The 16,233-nt window shown below is 35.8% G+C and overlaps 2 protein-coding genes across 5 annotated transcripts in view; one reads left to right on the plus strand and one right to left on the minus strand.

The window, feature by feature from the left end:
* Positions 1-16,233, plus strand: part of LOC129725616 (scavenger receptor class B member 1) — a 253,463-nt gene that overhangs the window by 196,030 nt on the left and 41,200 nt on the right. The window contains exons 1-3 of one of the 4 annotated variants that reach the window (XM_055681649.1): positions 10,167-10,367; positions 10,445-10,556; positions 12,435-12,598. In XM_055681649.1, coding sequence (XP_055537624.1) covers positions 10,517-10,556; positions 12,435-12,598 — 204 coding nt within the window. In that variant the 5' untranslated portion in view covers positions 10,167-10,367; positions 10,445-10,516. Of the gene's footprint in view, positions 1-10,166; positions 10,368-10,444; positions 10,557-10,993; positions 11,264-12,434; positions 12,599-16,233 lie in introns of those variants that run through there. The other 3 variants (XM_055681652.1, XM_055681650.1, XM_055681651.1) reach the window with 3 other exon arrangements.
* LOC129719869 (uncharacterized) lies at positions 566-2,659 on the minus strand. Its single transcript, XM_055671285.1, has one exon. It carries the CDS (start codon positions 2,657-2,659, stop codon positions 566-568), a length of 2,094 nt encoding a protein of 697 aa, XP_055527260.1.

Raw genomic sequence — 16,233 nt, forward strand, 5'->3', positions numbered from 1 at the left:
ATATTTATAGGTCGAGTAGTTCGGATGAACGAGTTCCCTGGTATACTTCAGGCGGCTATTGACAGGTCCTTCAAGAAAGAAACCGTTACCAATGGATTTCGAGCTTGCGGATTGTTCCCTTTCGATGAAAATGCAGTAGATTACTCGAAGTGCATTGCTGGCTCGAAAGACTCAGAATTCAACTCTAATGCCAATCCTGAATGCGCTGTCGAGCACAATCTAGGATCCTTTCCCGAATTGAATCCCAAAGTCGTTCCTAGCCTCAATACCGTTTCCGATCCAGATCCTACAAATTCTGGTCATGATCGAGATGATTGTGTATCGTATTAATTGATATTTTTCGGTGAACAATTACAAAACATTTCTTACTTTGCGTGACGTTTCGGCCTACTGTCGCGTTTTAGCCATCTTCTGACGCCTGCAATTTTATTTAAAAAACAAACATTTTTAAAAAATACATAAAAATAAACACATAAAAACGTTTTGTCATAATTGTCGCTTTTTTCTTTCACAACTCACAATTCGATCGTCGCAGCTTTTCGTCACCTCTTTCAGCGCCGCACGATCAGGTATCACTGTCTGGCGGGTGTGCTGTGATGCTGTGTCGATCGTCGCATTTGTTTCCTCTCCACCGTCCGCTGTTTGTGCCTTGCCGTAGCTTTACCACAAGCGCATTGTAGTTGGTGTTGAACGTTCCGCACTCACGCTGGAGGTTCACCGCGTTGCGTTCGCCAACCAACTTGATGTGGAATGTCTCTGCTGTGATTCTGCTTTCCTGGTCAACAATACGTTCTAGGATCGTCACTTTTTCGAAATCAAACACATGTCCGTCACCTAGCGTGTGTTGTGTCAGGCCCGTTCGGTTGTCTTTGCGTTTGATGTCATTTTTATGCTCTCCTATTCTTGTGTCCAATTTTCTGCTCGTCTGCCCAACATACATTTTTCCATCTCCAGTTCCACAAGGGATAGAATATACAACATTTTTTTGTTGCCCTGGTGGAATGGTATCTTTGAGTTTGCTGAAAATAACGTCTTTTACTTTATTTTTGGGTTTGACGGCTAGTGTCAACCCGTTCTTTTTGAGCGTTTTTTGCAGTTTCTCACTCAAGCATGGAACATACTGCGTCGTAACATATTTGGTCTCCTCTTTTTCACCATTATTTTGCAGTCCGTTGTAGTGTTTGTGTACCCTTTGTGCCAGAACATTTTGGACGAACCATTCAGGATAGTTGTTGCATTTAAGTATATTTTTGACCTTTTTTATCGCCTGTGGACGATTTTCCGCATCAGTCAATTTGATTGCTCTGTCCACAAGGGCCACTGCCGTGTTGCGCTTATGCGTAAATGGGCTTTCAGAGTTGAAGTCCAAATACCATCCTTTCTCCTGCTTGGGTAACCAGCTCTTCTTCACAATTCCGTTTCTTCTAGTTAACATCATGTCCAGGAATTTAAGCCGACCACTTTCCTCCCTTTCCACGGTAAACTGAAGCCTGTCGTGAAAATCATTAAATGTTGCCAAAATTTGGTCAAAATGATTCTCCCGTGCGATGCAAAAACAATCATCTACGTACCGCCTATACACCAGCATACCTATTTGTTTCTGCTCTGCCTTGTACATACACTCCTGTTCCAGGCGTTCCATCACAAGGTTGGCTATCACCGGCGATAGAGCCGATCCCATTGGTACTCCGAATTTTTGCATGTGGTAGATTCCACGATAGGTGAAGTACGTTGAATCCAATACCAACTTAACCGCTGTCAGGAAACTTCGTCTGTCGATCTTCGTGTGCTCCTCCACCCCACTCCACCTTTCCTCTATACACTCCAACGCATATTGTACTGGAACATTCGTGTACAGCGACTTGACATCCAAAGAGAATAGGACATGCTCATCGGGAATCTGCGTTCCTGCTACTTGTTGGGCAAACTCGAAGCTGTTTTTCACATGGTGTTCGGTTTTCCCAACAATGTTACCCAATATGCTCGACAAAAACTGAGCCATGTTGAATGTTGCCGAACCGATTGTTGAAACAAACGGTCTCAACGGTCTGCCTTCCTTATGAATTTTAGGTAATCCATATATCCGGGGTGGGTTGCTACTCGTCGATTTGATGCTTCGGTGGATGCTTTTCTCTATGTACTTATGTTGCAGCCACCCATCAGCCATTGCGTTGATGGCTTTTTGTACCTTATTGGTCGGATCTTTTTTCAGTTTCTGGTATGTCTCCTCATCGTTTAGCAACTCCATCATTTTCATGTGGTAGTCTTCAGCTTCCATTATTACTGTTTTATTGCCTTTGTCCGCCTTTATGATGATCAGATTTGGGTGTTCCTTCAGGTACTGTTTTGTCGCCGAAATGTCCTTTTCCATCCATTCCAGCTTGCCGTGCCTGGGTTGTCTCGTGTAATTTATATGGTTCGTTATTGCTGTAGAAATTCCCCCCCGAATCTCGTCCGCATTCTCTTTTGATCGTATCCCTTTCTCGATCCCTGCCACTATTTCCACATATGGGATTTTTGTTTTATTCTGTACGTTGAAATTTGGTCCCAATAACAACGTTCTCATCACGAAGTCTGGTACTTGGGTGGATGTGATGTTTTCTACCCATTCTTTTTCTGTGTTCAGCTCAGCAACTCTCCTGTTTTTTAATCTCTCCATTTTTTTCCCACCTCTCTCTTTCGCCACTTTATGAACTGACCGGCTCTTGTTTTCCACCATTTTCTTTATTTTTTTTTTAATCGAGATGATTGTGTCATAGTTCCACGAAAAATCCTCAAAGAGTTGATTTCCCAGATAAGTCCGGTGAACACCATCCTCTATCGAGAGTTTGAGCCAGACTCTTTTTCACACGAATCGGACAGGATTGTATGCAAAATATATAGATCTATCCTTCAGCCTTTGGATGATCGTGTTATCAGCCTAGATGACCATGAATTTCCTACGGTTCAATATGAGGAAGCATTGAGAAATGATTCTGGTTTTGATAATAACTCTGAAGAGGCCATCGAAGTGGGTCCACCATATGGCATTGCAAAGTGAGTGCAATAATTGACCATATTTCATGAAAATTTCACGTTATATTTTTTCTTTTACCTAGAAATACTGCCATCTGTACAAATGAAATACAGCTTCCAGATTCTTCTAATAAATTCGTAACAACTTTTGAAGACCAGCTGTCTTCTACAGTTGAAAGTGTGGAAGAATTGAGAACCGATACAACTGTTGACGAAAACACCGGGGTTTTTTCAAACATGACTTCGATAGATGGTGTTGACAAGTATGCATCAATTTACAACGTTGGCTTAGTTTTTTAGCTTTTTGTATTTTTTCTCTAGAGTAACACCAACAAACGGTTTGTTGGGAACGGAGGAGACACGTCCTGAAGTCATTACTTATGACTTTGAAGAACTACAAATCATGATAGACGCAAGTAACCAAGAGATTTCTGTACCATTTGGTGAATACTCTTATGACAGTTTTGAAAGTCCGATGGCTAATAATGTGTGTAATGAATCTTCAAAGAATCGAAAGTACAAAAAGCCAAAGAGCCCTCCAGTTCTAACATCACGAAAACGTATGGAGCTGCACCGAAAGATGGAAAAAGAAAAGGAAAATATTCGCAAAGAGAAGGTTGAGAAAGTAGAGACAAAACGCCAGGAGAGGGCTAAAAAGGCTTATGAGAAACAAAAAGTTATGATTCAAGAAGCGTCCGATAAGCTTCAACGTCTGACCGAAGGATTAGAAAACATGAATTAATATTAATTATTGATCTTTTTACACTGTACCAAAGCTAGTGAATAAGAAATCCTATTCACATACTATGTAAATAAATTTTGAATAAGTTTAGATCATTTTTCCCCCTACATAAACAAATTTCTACAAGCATGGTTTAGTACGAATTGCTGTCAAGCTGTTTTTCCTATTGAGTTGTAAACACAGTATATAATAATCCGTTAAGGGCCCTCTCTCTCTCGTCAGGACAATACGTATTTTGTAAACAATCCTTTGGAATTACGTGATGCAGCGCAAAAAAGAGACCGTCTCTAACCCACATTAGCACATGTCTGCCATTTGTTAATCCTCTTAGGCCAATCAATCGCCAACATAAATTCTAGAATAAATGGACTGTGTGCATTTGGTAACAACTCCCCCAGCCCCCGTATTCATCTACTATATAAATGCATGTTGTATATATAGCACTCCAACAATGTGATTAACTTAGGAGTTCTCCATTAATCACGTGGTCGTATATAAGGTTGGCAAATGACCATAGTCCATGCAAAATATTTATAATTAATTTAGAGGATTGACTTACGAAGCCGGTAAAAAATGGCCACATGGTCTATGGATGATCCTTTATAATTCGAAGCAATTTGCGGCATGGTGCAATTGTTCACAACTGAAACACCTGTTACACAGTGGATCAGAAAGTTATTAAAGGAGACCTGGCCCAAATTAGGAAATTGTTGTGGTCCAAATTAGGAAACGGTGGCCCATTTAAGGAAACTGAAGCGATAATTCATTTCTTAAATTTTAAGAAAATAGAGGTATTATCTTGTTGTTTCTCATGCAGAAAAAGTATAAAACATGTTACTTCATGTTCATACAAAATGAAATACTTAATTCAGTTAAGATAATTACACTTTTTCTTGCAAAATATGCAGCTACGGTACTAAGTGGTCCACTAAAGGCAGTTATACCCTACATAAAGAACAATCAGGAACTAGCCGAAAACGCGAATACGAACGAATGCTACCGATGACAAAGTGGGCGACATAGGGAGTTGAGCAGGAAAATTTATGTTAGTATAGTTTAGTCAGACAAGACCGATAGGTTACACACAGCCATTTGCGTCTGATGATGGTCGAAGAGTAGTAGACCGAAACGCGTTACGCGGAATAAATCTGTTTTATTGAATTTTCACCGATAATAGCCAATAAAACGGACAAGTAATCAGGAACTTACAGACAACTTATATTAACAGATGGATCTTATTTCCAATCATTCCTTATGAGATCTCAAAATTCAATAATTTCATCATTTTTTTTTTTTTTTATTCTCGCTTATTTTCCGTCGGTCTATTTCCGCCACTGTTGTGGCCAATTACCGACGCCCAGGGAGGCGACTCCACACCCAGGTCCCTAACTCACGACCCGTTTATTAACGGACCGGCGCCAACGGCTTTACTTCCTCATGCGATGGAAGGCGTGATCCCAGAGATTTTTCGCCTCAGAAAATCTCCCGGTGTCGGCTAGGATTGAATCTAGACCAGTTGGGTTGGTTGTGAGTGGATCACGCCACCTCACAACCATCGACACCTATGTCGGCGGTGGGATTCGAACCCAGGCGTCGAGCGTGGTTGGCGGAGACGTTACCAACCACACTAGGCCCCCGCTCTTATAATAATTTCATCATGTTCTGAAAACTAAAAATATGATTAGATATATTCATCCAAAATACATAACTTGAGATTTACCTTGAATCAGTGGAGGATCTGCCAAAACAATTATTATTTCGATTTTTTCTCACCTATGCTTGTTATTATCATAAAAAACATGATGCAGCAAAGCACGAACCGGAACAATTAGCTTGCAAAACAGAAATGGCTTCGGTTACTGCCGGCTGTAGAAAAACTGTGGACCAAATTATCATTCATATCAGCTTATTTTTACTATGCAATCGGTCACATTGGCCGCAATGTGTTGGGCCAGAATGCATGACACTGCAAAAAGGTTTTTATTTCCGATGCGGATAATTTTGAAGAACATCGCTTGAGGCATAGTAATTTAAATTACTTTCACTGTATTTGGTACGAAGTAGTGTTTTATATTGACAATAGTGATTATACAAACAGTTTATTGTTTAGTTTTGCTACAATATTTGTTTCAGAGAAGGCTATCCCCAAGAAATGCTAAAGCTGTTTAAATTTGATGAAATGTGATAAAATTCATTTTTTTTGTCAATATTAAATTTCATTTTTTGCTACTATAAACTACTTTAATGTAAGGTAAAGCATTATTAAAGCATTACTGAGTTATGTCAAATTACAATGTACCAAGCGGATATAAAACCAATCGACCACCGATAAGTTCAAAACTTGGTTCAGAAAAATATTTTTGCCCCACTCTATTGCATATATAATTGCGTAGCGGAAAGTTCGCGAAAACGCTATGAAAAAATATGAACAATCCTTTTTGACGTGGGACACGTCTTTGTTTACTATACTGGGATGCATTTTGTAAAATTGGAAATGAAACTGGCAAATGTTGCGTCAGATTTCAAACGTTAATAACAGCATAACCACATGATAGATAATAATAACCAATATGTTGTAAAAAAAATTCAATAACAAATTTACGCGAATAATGAACCAATTACATGCAAGCATTCCTAGCACAGACGACGTGAATTGACACCATCCGTTCCATGTGATATTCCCTGTATCAATTTCGAAATAAAAATTGACAGAGTCTCCCCGTCCCAATAGGTCAATTTATTTTTGCTTCCATGAGCTTAGACTAATATGATGTCTCGAAGGTAAAAGTTTTCCTAAAAGTTTAAAACAATACCCATCCTTGAACAATTTCTAAACCTGCGTGTTAGGTTCTGAAGAACCTAATAAAAACTGATGTCTTGAAAGAAAACATGCAGGTAAAAGCAAGAGTACCAGTGGAGTAAAGAACCGCAGGTCTCTCGTCTTCTATGATTGCAGTGGTACTCTTCTTCTTTTTTTTTCTTTAAGGGAACTTCGGGGAGGTAACAATTCATTTTTTTTTAAAGGGGGGATTTGTTAGTAGCTTAAGTATTTATGATAAATATTAGTAAATAATGAGTATGTGTGTCCAATCACAAATGGTGACTTCTCAACACTGTTAGAAATTTGTAATTTTAATTGTTAGGATTTGTTTGCTTTCGCAATTAGGACTTATCATTCGTAGGGATTTAAACCTACTTGTCAGAAAAGGGGAAGTAAACTTACAACTAACTTAATTGCTAACTTATTGGCTATAAAGAGAGCTTATCGTAGCAATTGAGGATTGCAACGATTTTTGTCGAAAATTGTTAATAATTTTATTTGACATCTAATGGTTCAACACCAGTAAGTCTATGTAATTCGAGTGTACCAAACCAAGGAGGACGCTTCAAAACCATTTTCAGAATTTTATTCGGAATCCTTTGGAGCGTTTTCTTCCTTGTTGAACAGCAACTTGACCAGATCGGTACAGCATAAAGCATTGCTGGTCTAAAAAATTGTTTGTAAATCAAAAGTTTGTTCTTTAAACAAAGTTTAGAATTCCTGTTAATGAGAGGATATAAACATCTCGTATATTTGATGTACTTGGCTTGTATACTCTCAATGTGCTCTTTGAAAATAAGTTTTTTGGTACTCTTCTATTCGTACATTTCAGCGGTACACTTCTATTCGTACTGCAGCGGTACACTTTTGTTCGTACATTTCTATTCGTATGCAATTGAGGAAAAACTGCAATGCTGCTGTTGATGGTGATTGAAAGTTTATCTCATAAATATGATTACCATAAATTACTCAACAAGAATTGTAAATTTTTGCAACGGATATTTATTTAATTTTGTCTTCGATATTCACTAAATAATCGTGACCGGATAAATCGAAAGAGTAAATTCCTAAATATATACATTTATAGAAGAGTAAGAGCCTGCGAATGCTTGTGTTTTTTTTTTTTGTTTATATAGTAAGATTCGTACAGAATCTCTTTTTACATTTCAAAATTGTTAGATGATATATGATTATTCTAAGCTTTACCATAATAAACGTATATTTCCTGTTTTCGTAATACAGCGAATGTAGTTGTAGGCAAATGAAAAAAATTGTCAAGCAAAAAATAAAAATGTAATTGTGGTTTGCTACGATTTTTTGCTGGAACTTGTTAATAATTTTGTTTAAAATATTTTCTTCTGTTTGCCAATTGATGAACCTTTGTGGGGGCTTCCATATTATTTTAAGTATTATAAGTAAGATTCATACTATAGATTTGATTTGATTAGAGTTAAATAAGACAAACCCATTCATTATGATAACGTAAGTATTATTGGATTTGGTTTTTGAGGATATAGAGTTAATTCTGACGTTGACGCATTACGAGAAATTCTTGGTGCATCTCTAACAAGCACGATATGCTTGTGCCTTGTTAAATACATATTTTTCGCACAAAGAATACTACAGGCATAATATCGCCAAATATAAATGACATTCTTTCGGGTGTTGTTGAATATTTTCCAAAAATTGATTTCCAGGGGAGGCTGAAAATAAAAATACGTATAGTCGCTGAGCAAACACATTGATTCTGTCTGCAGACTCTGTATATTTTGTAAAAAAAAATCCCCTAATTACTGTGTTTAGTCCCACGTCACCATTTCATACAACCCTAGGGCTGTATACCTTGTTGTATTTTTGTTTATGCATTTGTATATTGAACATTTATACTACTGAATTATAAAGCGCATTATTACACTTAATATATCATACATTTCAATGGTCTAACAAAAAACACTAATTTTTCTCACTTCGCCTTTTTTGACAGCGATGAAATCGAAACAGTGCGTTCAGCCATAGACAAAAATCGTCTTTTCTTTTTGCCTTTCTCCTAGAAAGGTATAGCAATCACTGAAAAAACTAAAGGTATAAAAGTGAGCATTTTCTGTATGTGTGTGTAACGCTCTCCCAATATCATTCGATTTTCTCAGAGATGGCTTGACCGATTTCAATAGAATTAATTGCAAATGAAAGGTCTAGTTGCCCCATAAGACCCTTTTGAATTTTACTGTAATCGGATTTTTAGTTTAGAGGTTATGTATCAAAATGTAAAAATCGCGAAACATCAATATCTCACAAACTACTCAACCGATTTTGGTTTAAATTAACGTTTTAAATGAACGGACTACCTAAAAAACCCTTAACTTTCGAATTTTATAACGATTGGACATGTGAGTACAGTGACGTTTCCATATACCATGATCAAAAAAAAAATGCGTCATATATTTAAAACATATTTATTTCATGTTATTTTCATATGTATAAGGTATCTTAAATTGCGCGTGAATGTTGAGTTTTAAATGTTCGGAATAGTTGTGCTGTTGGCTACCAAAAGTTTTTTATTTAGAGTGAAAAATAAAACCAGCAAAAATTATCAAGGTGTGATTTTATTCTAAAAAGTGAAGTGTTCGTGTAAATCTATTTTAACAAATAATAAGTTCGAATGAGAAAGGATGAGTCTCACCGCTAGGTGGATTAATTTGGGTTTTTCTTTGGTTGAATCTCAGTGGTGTAACGAGAGAAATCGTGTACTGCCGCGCATAATAGGTCCGTCCAATTTGCATAGATGAACCCGACAACCTAGTACTGGAGAACTCAAAAAATATCTAAACTTATTGCATCATCTCATAGGAAGTAATGGAACGAAAGCGCATTTTTCTTGGTTTACTTATATACAAAAAAAATACTCGCCTGACAAATTTTGGTATTACGTATTAGGGATCGAGTCGGCTGGATTTCTAACGAGTAGCTCGTCTGCGAACCTGCTCGACTCGTTCGTGACTCAGCTGTCACCAACCAAGTCTCACTCGCGTTTCGTAATACAACGTTTTGTTGCCTCGAGGCGAGGCTTTAAACCTCGTAGATTAGAAATTAATTTCTTTTATAACTTTGACCATATGGTATCTCTACACAAATCTTATTTTCAAAGTAGATCCCTAATGTTTAAAAAACATTATGAATAAAAGTTATAGGTAAGCTGGCGTTATTCACATTTAATAAACCATAAAATACATTTTGAGGAAAAGAAAAGAGTGATACATGTTTTTAATATGAAAGACTTTTTTAAACATTATTTCCAAAATAAACACTTACAGTGCAGTGACAAACCAGTGTATTACAAATTTTAAAAAGAACGTTTATATCGGCTAATAACAAACCGAGAAATTTGAATAGATTTAAACAAAGGCTGAGTTTTCGAAACACTTAATTAACTTTTAAAGTGAAATTATAACCTTTCTCCGACAAAGGAAGGTAAACATATAAATAAATAACTCTGATTAGAAATAAGAACTCGTTATCAATTGCTGAAATTGAGCGGCTTCTCATAAATCTCTGAGTAACCTGTGAAATATCTCATTCATTCTCAGGCAAGCGTACGCGCATGTGGTTCATTTCTCATGCGTTACTCTCTTATAGCATTTAATACATTATTAACCATTGAATCGTATCCCAAGCAGTTTGTTTCAATTGACATTGAAACTTTATTGATAGGCACCGGTTTGATAACAAGCTCGGTTTCTCGGTTTTCATTTCTTCGATTGGAGACACATGGATGATACTGGATTAGCATAGGTATGTTATTTGTGCTGAAGAATTACTATCTTATCATCACTGTCCAACACATGTTTTCGTAACATATGCCCAAATAGGTCAATATCAGGAATATTTTTGCTTCAGACCAATATTTTGAAAAGGGTTAGGACAATAACAAACAAAGGAACATGTCTTCCAGAAACGAGATGCACAGTTTTAAGTGCCGTGGTAAGTACTAACAAAACAATTACTCATTAAACGATTAGTGTCAATTGGGTACAAAAATTTACCACAACAATCTATTTAATTTAGGATTGATAAAAACATTATAAGATACATAGTTAATCAAACCATGAGATAGTTTTGGTATGTGAAGTTAATATTTAGCATAGCAGTTTCCATGAAAGGTGGATCATCAGAGAAGATGTGAAAATTTACATTCATCGAAAACCCGAAACTGGAAACCAGAAAAACAAAACAAACATGTAACAGAAGCTTAGTTATATATTAGTTATGAGAAAAACTTTTCACGTTGTACTTCATGAACTAATTGCATTTTTTGTCTTATGATCTACGTTTTAGGTTTTAGTAAAATATGCAATGTATGTAGTTTTTCGAAGATGCGAAAAAGGAACAAGGACTGAAGGTGTGATTTAGACTTAGAAAAATAATTGCTGGTTTGAGTCCCGTTTGGACGAGCGAAAGCTTCGTAACCGCAAGGTTACAAAGTCCGCTTTGACAAGTAGGTGGTCATAGGTTCGAATCTTAGTATGTAGAATCAGGCCATTCGACTAAAGCACAGGGGTTATTCTTGGGCTCCTCCACACACAAAACATCTCCAGACCGAAAACTCATATCTAAACCTTCATCCACACATAGCACGTTATCCGCTTAAGTAACATGCTTGAGGCGATGATAGAGAATAGTAAGTCTGGGTGAGTACAAGCACTATAACACATAGCAGGTAACTTCTCATCAAAATTACTGGTCACAGTAGGGTCCATACATAATAAAAAACATCATCTAAACGGACCAGGAATTTGTAAGAATTTGATTATCATTGATTACCACTATAGTTTTTTACTGGACAGGTGTCTTTTTGATAAGAATTTCCACAAATTAAACATTATGGGTCCATGTGACAAAATCACGTTTTCTCGAAATCATGTTTTTTCAACTGGTAGCACGATCTACTAAACTAATCAAAATTCTTTTTTTCAACTAATTTAAGAAGAATTTCAATTTTTTTGAGTTCAGTCATCTAAGAGTCTTTCTAAGAATAGAAAGAACCTAATTCAAACAAATTTACTAAATGTGTCCTCCATTTTCACAAATGACATGCTCAAGGCAACGCCGGAAGAATAATATGCCTTTCAGACGGAGTCCTTCGATTTCGACAACCACGTGCACGTTATGACAGACTTAAACCTAGATAAAATGTATTGCAGGTTTGTGCCACAACATACACCCATATTGAACCGCATATTTATGATGAATGTTTAGAATGTAGTAGCGTACAAGTTCTTAGCATTAATTGAAAAATGGGGTGATGTGATAGTATAACAAAGATACGTTGCGCTAGGTGGATTAATCATGTTTTTTTTTTTCAATGTCAAAGAAGTAACATAGAGACTTTGGAATAAATGCAAAAGAATATTTCTCTGAGTTGCCTTTTTACCTAAACGAAAAAATTAAGAAAACCCACTTTTCTTAACCCCTGACGAGAAGGGTTCTTTAATTTTATCGGTTTTAATTTACTCAAATGCGGTTTCTATTTTTTCAAATACTGCGATTTTTTGTGATGCTCTGATGGCAGCCAGCTTTCTCTTCATGAAAAAAATTTCAATAATATCATATGATAAGAGAACCAACTTTTTTTTTGTCAAACGTGTGATAAACAATACTACATTATCGTTCTTCGTGATGGATGTTATCCACAGCCAGTGCGATGAAATTACTAAAAGCACTTTTTCATATATATGATCTTTACGTTATGAAATATCAACCAATAATCAAAAGTATTTTCTTTTATTTTTTTCCAAATGCTTTGAATATTATTCTAAAACAATAGTTTAACTCAAACTCATACTATTTTTTTTTCAACAGATGTAACAACCATAACAGTATCAGCAATATTTGCAGCCATCTTTTTCATTACTGGTTTTTTTATGAACAAATATGAGATTACACAACTCATTTTAGACGATAGATTAAATATGCGCGAGTTCATGCCTCATTTCAAATGGTGGAAAAATACATCAGACGTGCTAGTAAGTATTGTACGAAATATTTTTTGACAATACAGGGAATCTATCTATTATTTTTATTTAAACCAAACAAACCGACGCGTGTGTCTCGTACCGGTATTAAGGCTGCGATGGCTGCTTTCGCTGTCGACCAAAACAAACCCGCCGAGACGTCGAAGTCAGCACTCAGCACACCAAGTTTTGTGACCAAATGCTACGAGGGGGGAAGGGGGGTTTGAAAATCATAAAAAAATGCTATGTCATTTGAGTATGTTCCCTAAGGTGGTATTTGAACAAGTGCCATGACTCGTTATATTTTGTCGAATGTATGGCTTTATTCTTGTTTTTTTTAGATAGGGGGTGGATGTTTCGTGATGAATTAATTGTTTACTAATATTTATTCAGATTTTTTTTGTGTTCTGCCACAAACGGTGACATATCAACACTATTACATATATTTCAAGCTTTATTTCATTAAAAGATTGTTGTAATTGCTTCCGCAGTTAAGTGAATATACTTGTAAGAAAATTTTAAACCTACTTGTCAAGAAAAAAAAGGAATTTAAAATTGAACCTTAATCTAATCTTACACCTATCTTACTGACTATAAAGTGAGCTAATCGTTATAATTGAGGATTGCAACGGTTTTTGTCGGAACTTATTGATAATTTGGTTTGACATATTTTCTAATGTTTCCACATTAGTAAGCCTGTGTAGTTCATTCGTGCTAAACCAGCAAGGACGCTTCAATATCATTTTCAGATGTTTGTTCTGAATCCTTTGAAGCATCTTCTTTCTGGTTGTACAACAACGTGTCCAGATGGGGACTGCATATAACATTGCTGGTCTAAATATGTGTTTGTAAATTAACAGTTTATTCTTGAGACAAAGTCTAGAATTTCTGTTGATAAGAGGATACAAACATTTTATATATTTATTGCACTTTGGATATTCTCAATGTGCTCTTTGAAGGTAAAATTTTTATCATAAATTAGCCCTAAATATTTGACTTGGTCAGACCAGTTTAGGGTTGCACCGTTCATCTTAAATAAATAAAAAATAATTAATTGTGTTATTAATGCATCAGGAGAAATCTTTCATTTCTGCAAATAGGGTAATCGCTCCATTATTCATCTCAACAGCTAGGTGCACCTATATTCATCTTTTTTCTCTTTTTTGACCAATTTACCGTCAAATTTCTACAATTTTTTGAAAGTAAATCTATTTGCTTCTCGATTTTGTCAAGTTGTTGAAAGTTTCACGTTGAAAATATGGTGAAATTTGATGATAAATTGATCAAAAAGGCGTGATGAGATGAATATAGGTACTGAGATGAATATAGGAGCGATTACCCTGTGAAGAAAATATATCTAGACTTTATTCCAGCCTTTTGCATATGACACGAAGGCTTTTTCCTTTTACGGAAATGCTTGTATCGTCACAAAACAGAGATTTCTCACATCCTGGTGGCAAAACAGGAAGATCAGAAGTTAAAATATTATATAGGACTGGGCCCAAGATACTTCATTGAAGTACACCAGCTCTATCAGGCAGTCTATCAGATTTACTATGCAAATAGTTAACCTGAAGAGTGCGGTCTGTCAAGTAACTTTGTATCAGTTTTGTGATGTAAAGAGGAAAACGGAAATTGGAGATTTTAGCTACCAAACCTTTATGCCAAACACTGTCGAATACTTTTTCTATGTCTAGAAGAGCAGCTCCAGATTTATTAGTACGAATGATATTAGTTACTCTAAGTAACTGATAAGTAGTCGAATGCCCATAGTGAAATCCAAACTGCTCATTTGCAAAAATTGAATTTCCATTGGTATGTGTCATCATTGTATTAAGAATCATTCTTTCAAAAAGTTTGCTTATAGAAGAGAATAAACTAAATGGACGATAACATGATGCTTCAGCTGTTTTTTTTTAGGTTTTAAAATTGGAGTGATTTTGGCATTTTCCCATTTTGAGGGAAAATGTGCTAATTTAAAGCATCTGTTAAAGAGCTTTCGGGAAGTCTTTTGAGGAGGATATAAATATCCCATCATCTCCTGGTGCTTTCATGTTTTAAAGTTCTTGATAATACTTCGTATTTCATTCGAGTTTGTTTCTAGTACCTCTTCAGGAAGAAATTCTCTAGTGGTGATCTGATCATACTTTTGTAATACTTCATTCTCAATAGGAATCATTACGTTTAAATTGAAATTATGAACACTTTTGAACTGCTGAGCAAGTTTTTGAGATTTTTGTTCATTCGTAAGAAATATGTGGTCACCATCTTTGAGGACTGCAATGGGCTTTGAAGGTTTCTTAAGAACCTTTGAAAGCTTCCAGAAAGGTTTGGAATATGGTTTTAGTTGTTCAACTTCTCTCATGAAATTTTCATTCCGCAAGAAAGTGATTCTATGTTTGACTTCCGTTTGTAAATCTTTAAAAAGAATTTTCAAAGCAGGATCACGAGCTCTTTGATATTGACATCTTCGTATGTTCTTCAAACATATAAGAAGTTGAAGCTCATTGTCAATGATTGGTGTATTAAATTTCACTCTAGCCTTAGGAACTGATAAGTTCCGGGCATTGGGTATTAAACTGCACAAATCATCCAATGCTCCGTCAATGTCAGCACTGTTTTGTAAAACAATATCACAATTCAGGCTTTGTTCTATCGTAATACGATATCGATCCCAATTTGTCTTGTAATAATTAGCACAAACCTTGTGGAATTTAAAACAGTTTCACGGGATATGGAAAAAATTATAGGAAGATGATCAGAATCAAAATCAGCATGAGTTAATAAATACTGCATGAATGACTTTGATTTGTTAATACCAAATCAATTGTGGACTGATTCCTAACAGAAGAAAAACATGTTGAACCATTTGGGAATAAATCTGAATAAAATCCAGCCGAGCAATCGTTAAACAATATTTTTCCATTGGAATTGCTTTGTGCATTATTCCACGATCGATGTTTTGCTTTTGTTTTTGTAAATCTCCTTTGAAATGATTTTTCTGCTCACCAGTGCATTTAAAAGGTAAATACACTGCGGCTATAAACAAAATACCAATGTCTGTTTCAATTCCCAAACTTTCAATAACCTTCGTTTCAAGATGAGACATAACACGATGATTCGACGGTGGATAACTATTGCACCAACTCCGACAATATCAATTCTATCGAACCTGTGAACTATATAGTTGGGGTCTCTTTTCAGTTCAATGTTAGGCTTTAAAAACCTTTCAGTCACAACTGCAGTATGCACACCATGGACTGTTAAAAAATTAACAAAATCATCTTCTTTCGCTTTTAAAGAGCGAGCATTCCAATTTAGAAAATTTACAGCGTTATTTAAAGTCATTGCTGAATTTCAATTTCATAACAATATTAGTTGTAAATTTTATACCTTCTCGAACAGCCTCGTACATCGAGTTACAGTTCAACAAAGCGGACATTAGCTGCAGCATGGATTGATGTAGGTAGTCAATATTATCGGGAGTTGGACTACCTAAATCAATACTGGCTGACTTTTCAGCACCAAACACGAAAGGTTTGTTGCTGTTTGAATTCGAAATTTTACCTGAAAGGACACTAGCATATGAAATGCATATTTGTTATTTGTTTTCAATTTGTTGTTTTCTAAATTTGAAAAATTACCTA

The sequence above is a fragment of the Wyeomyia smithii genome, chromosome 2 (genome assembly GCF_029784165.1).
Source record: "Wyeomyia smithii strain HCP4-BCI-WySm-NY-G18 chromosome 2, ASM2978416v1, whole genome shotgun sequence".
Lineage (NCBI taxonomy): Eukaryota > Metazoa > Arthropoda > Insecta > Diptera > Culicidae > Wyeomyia > Wyeomyia smithii.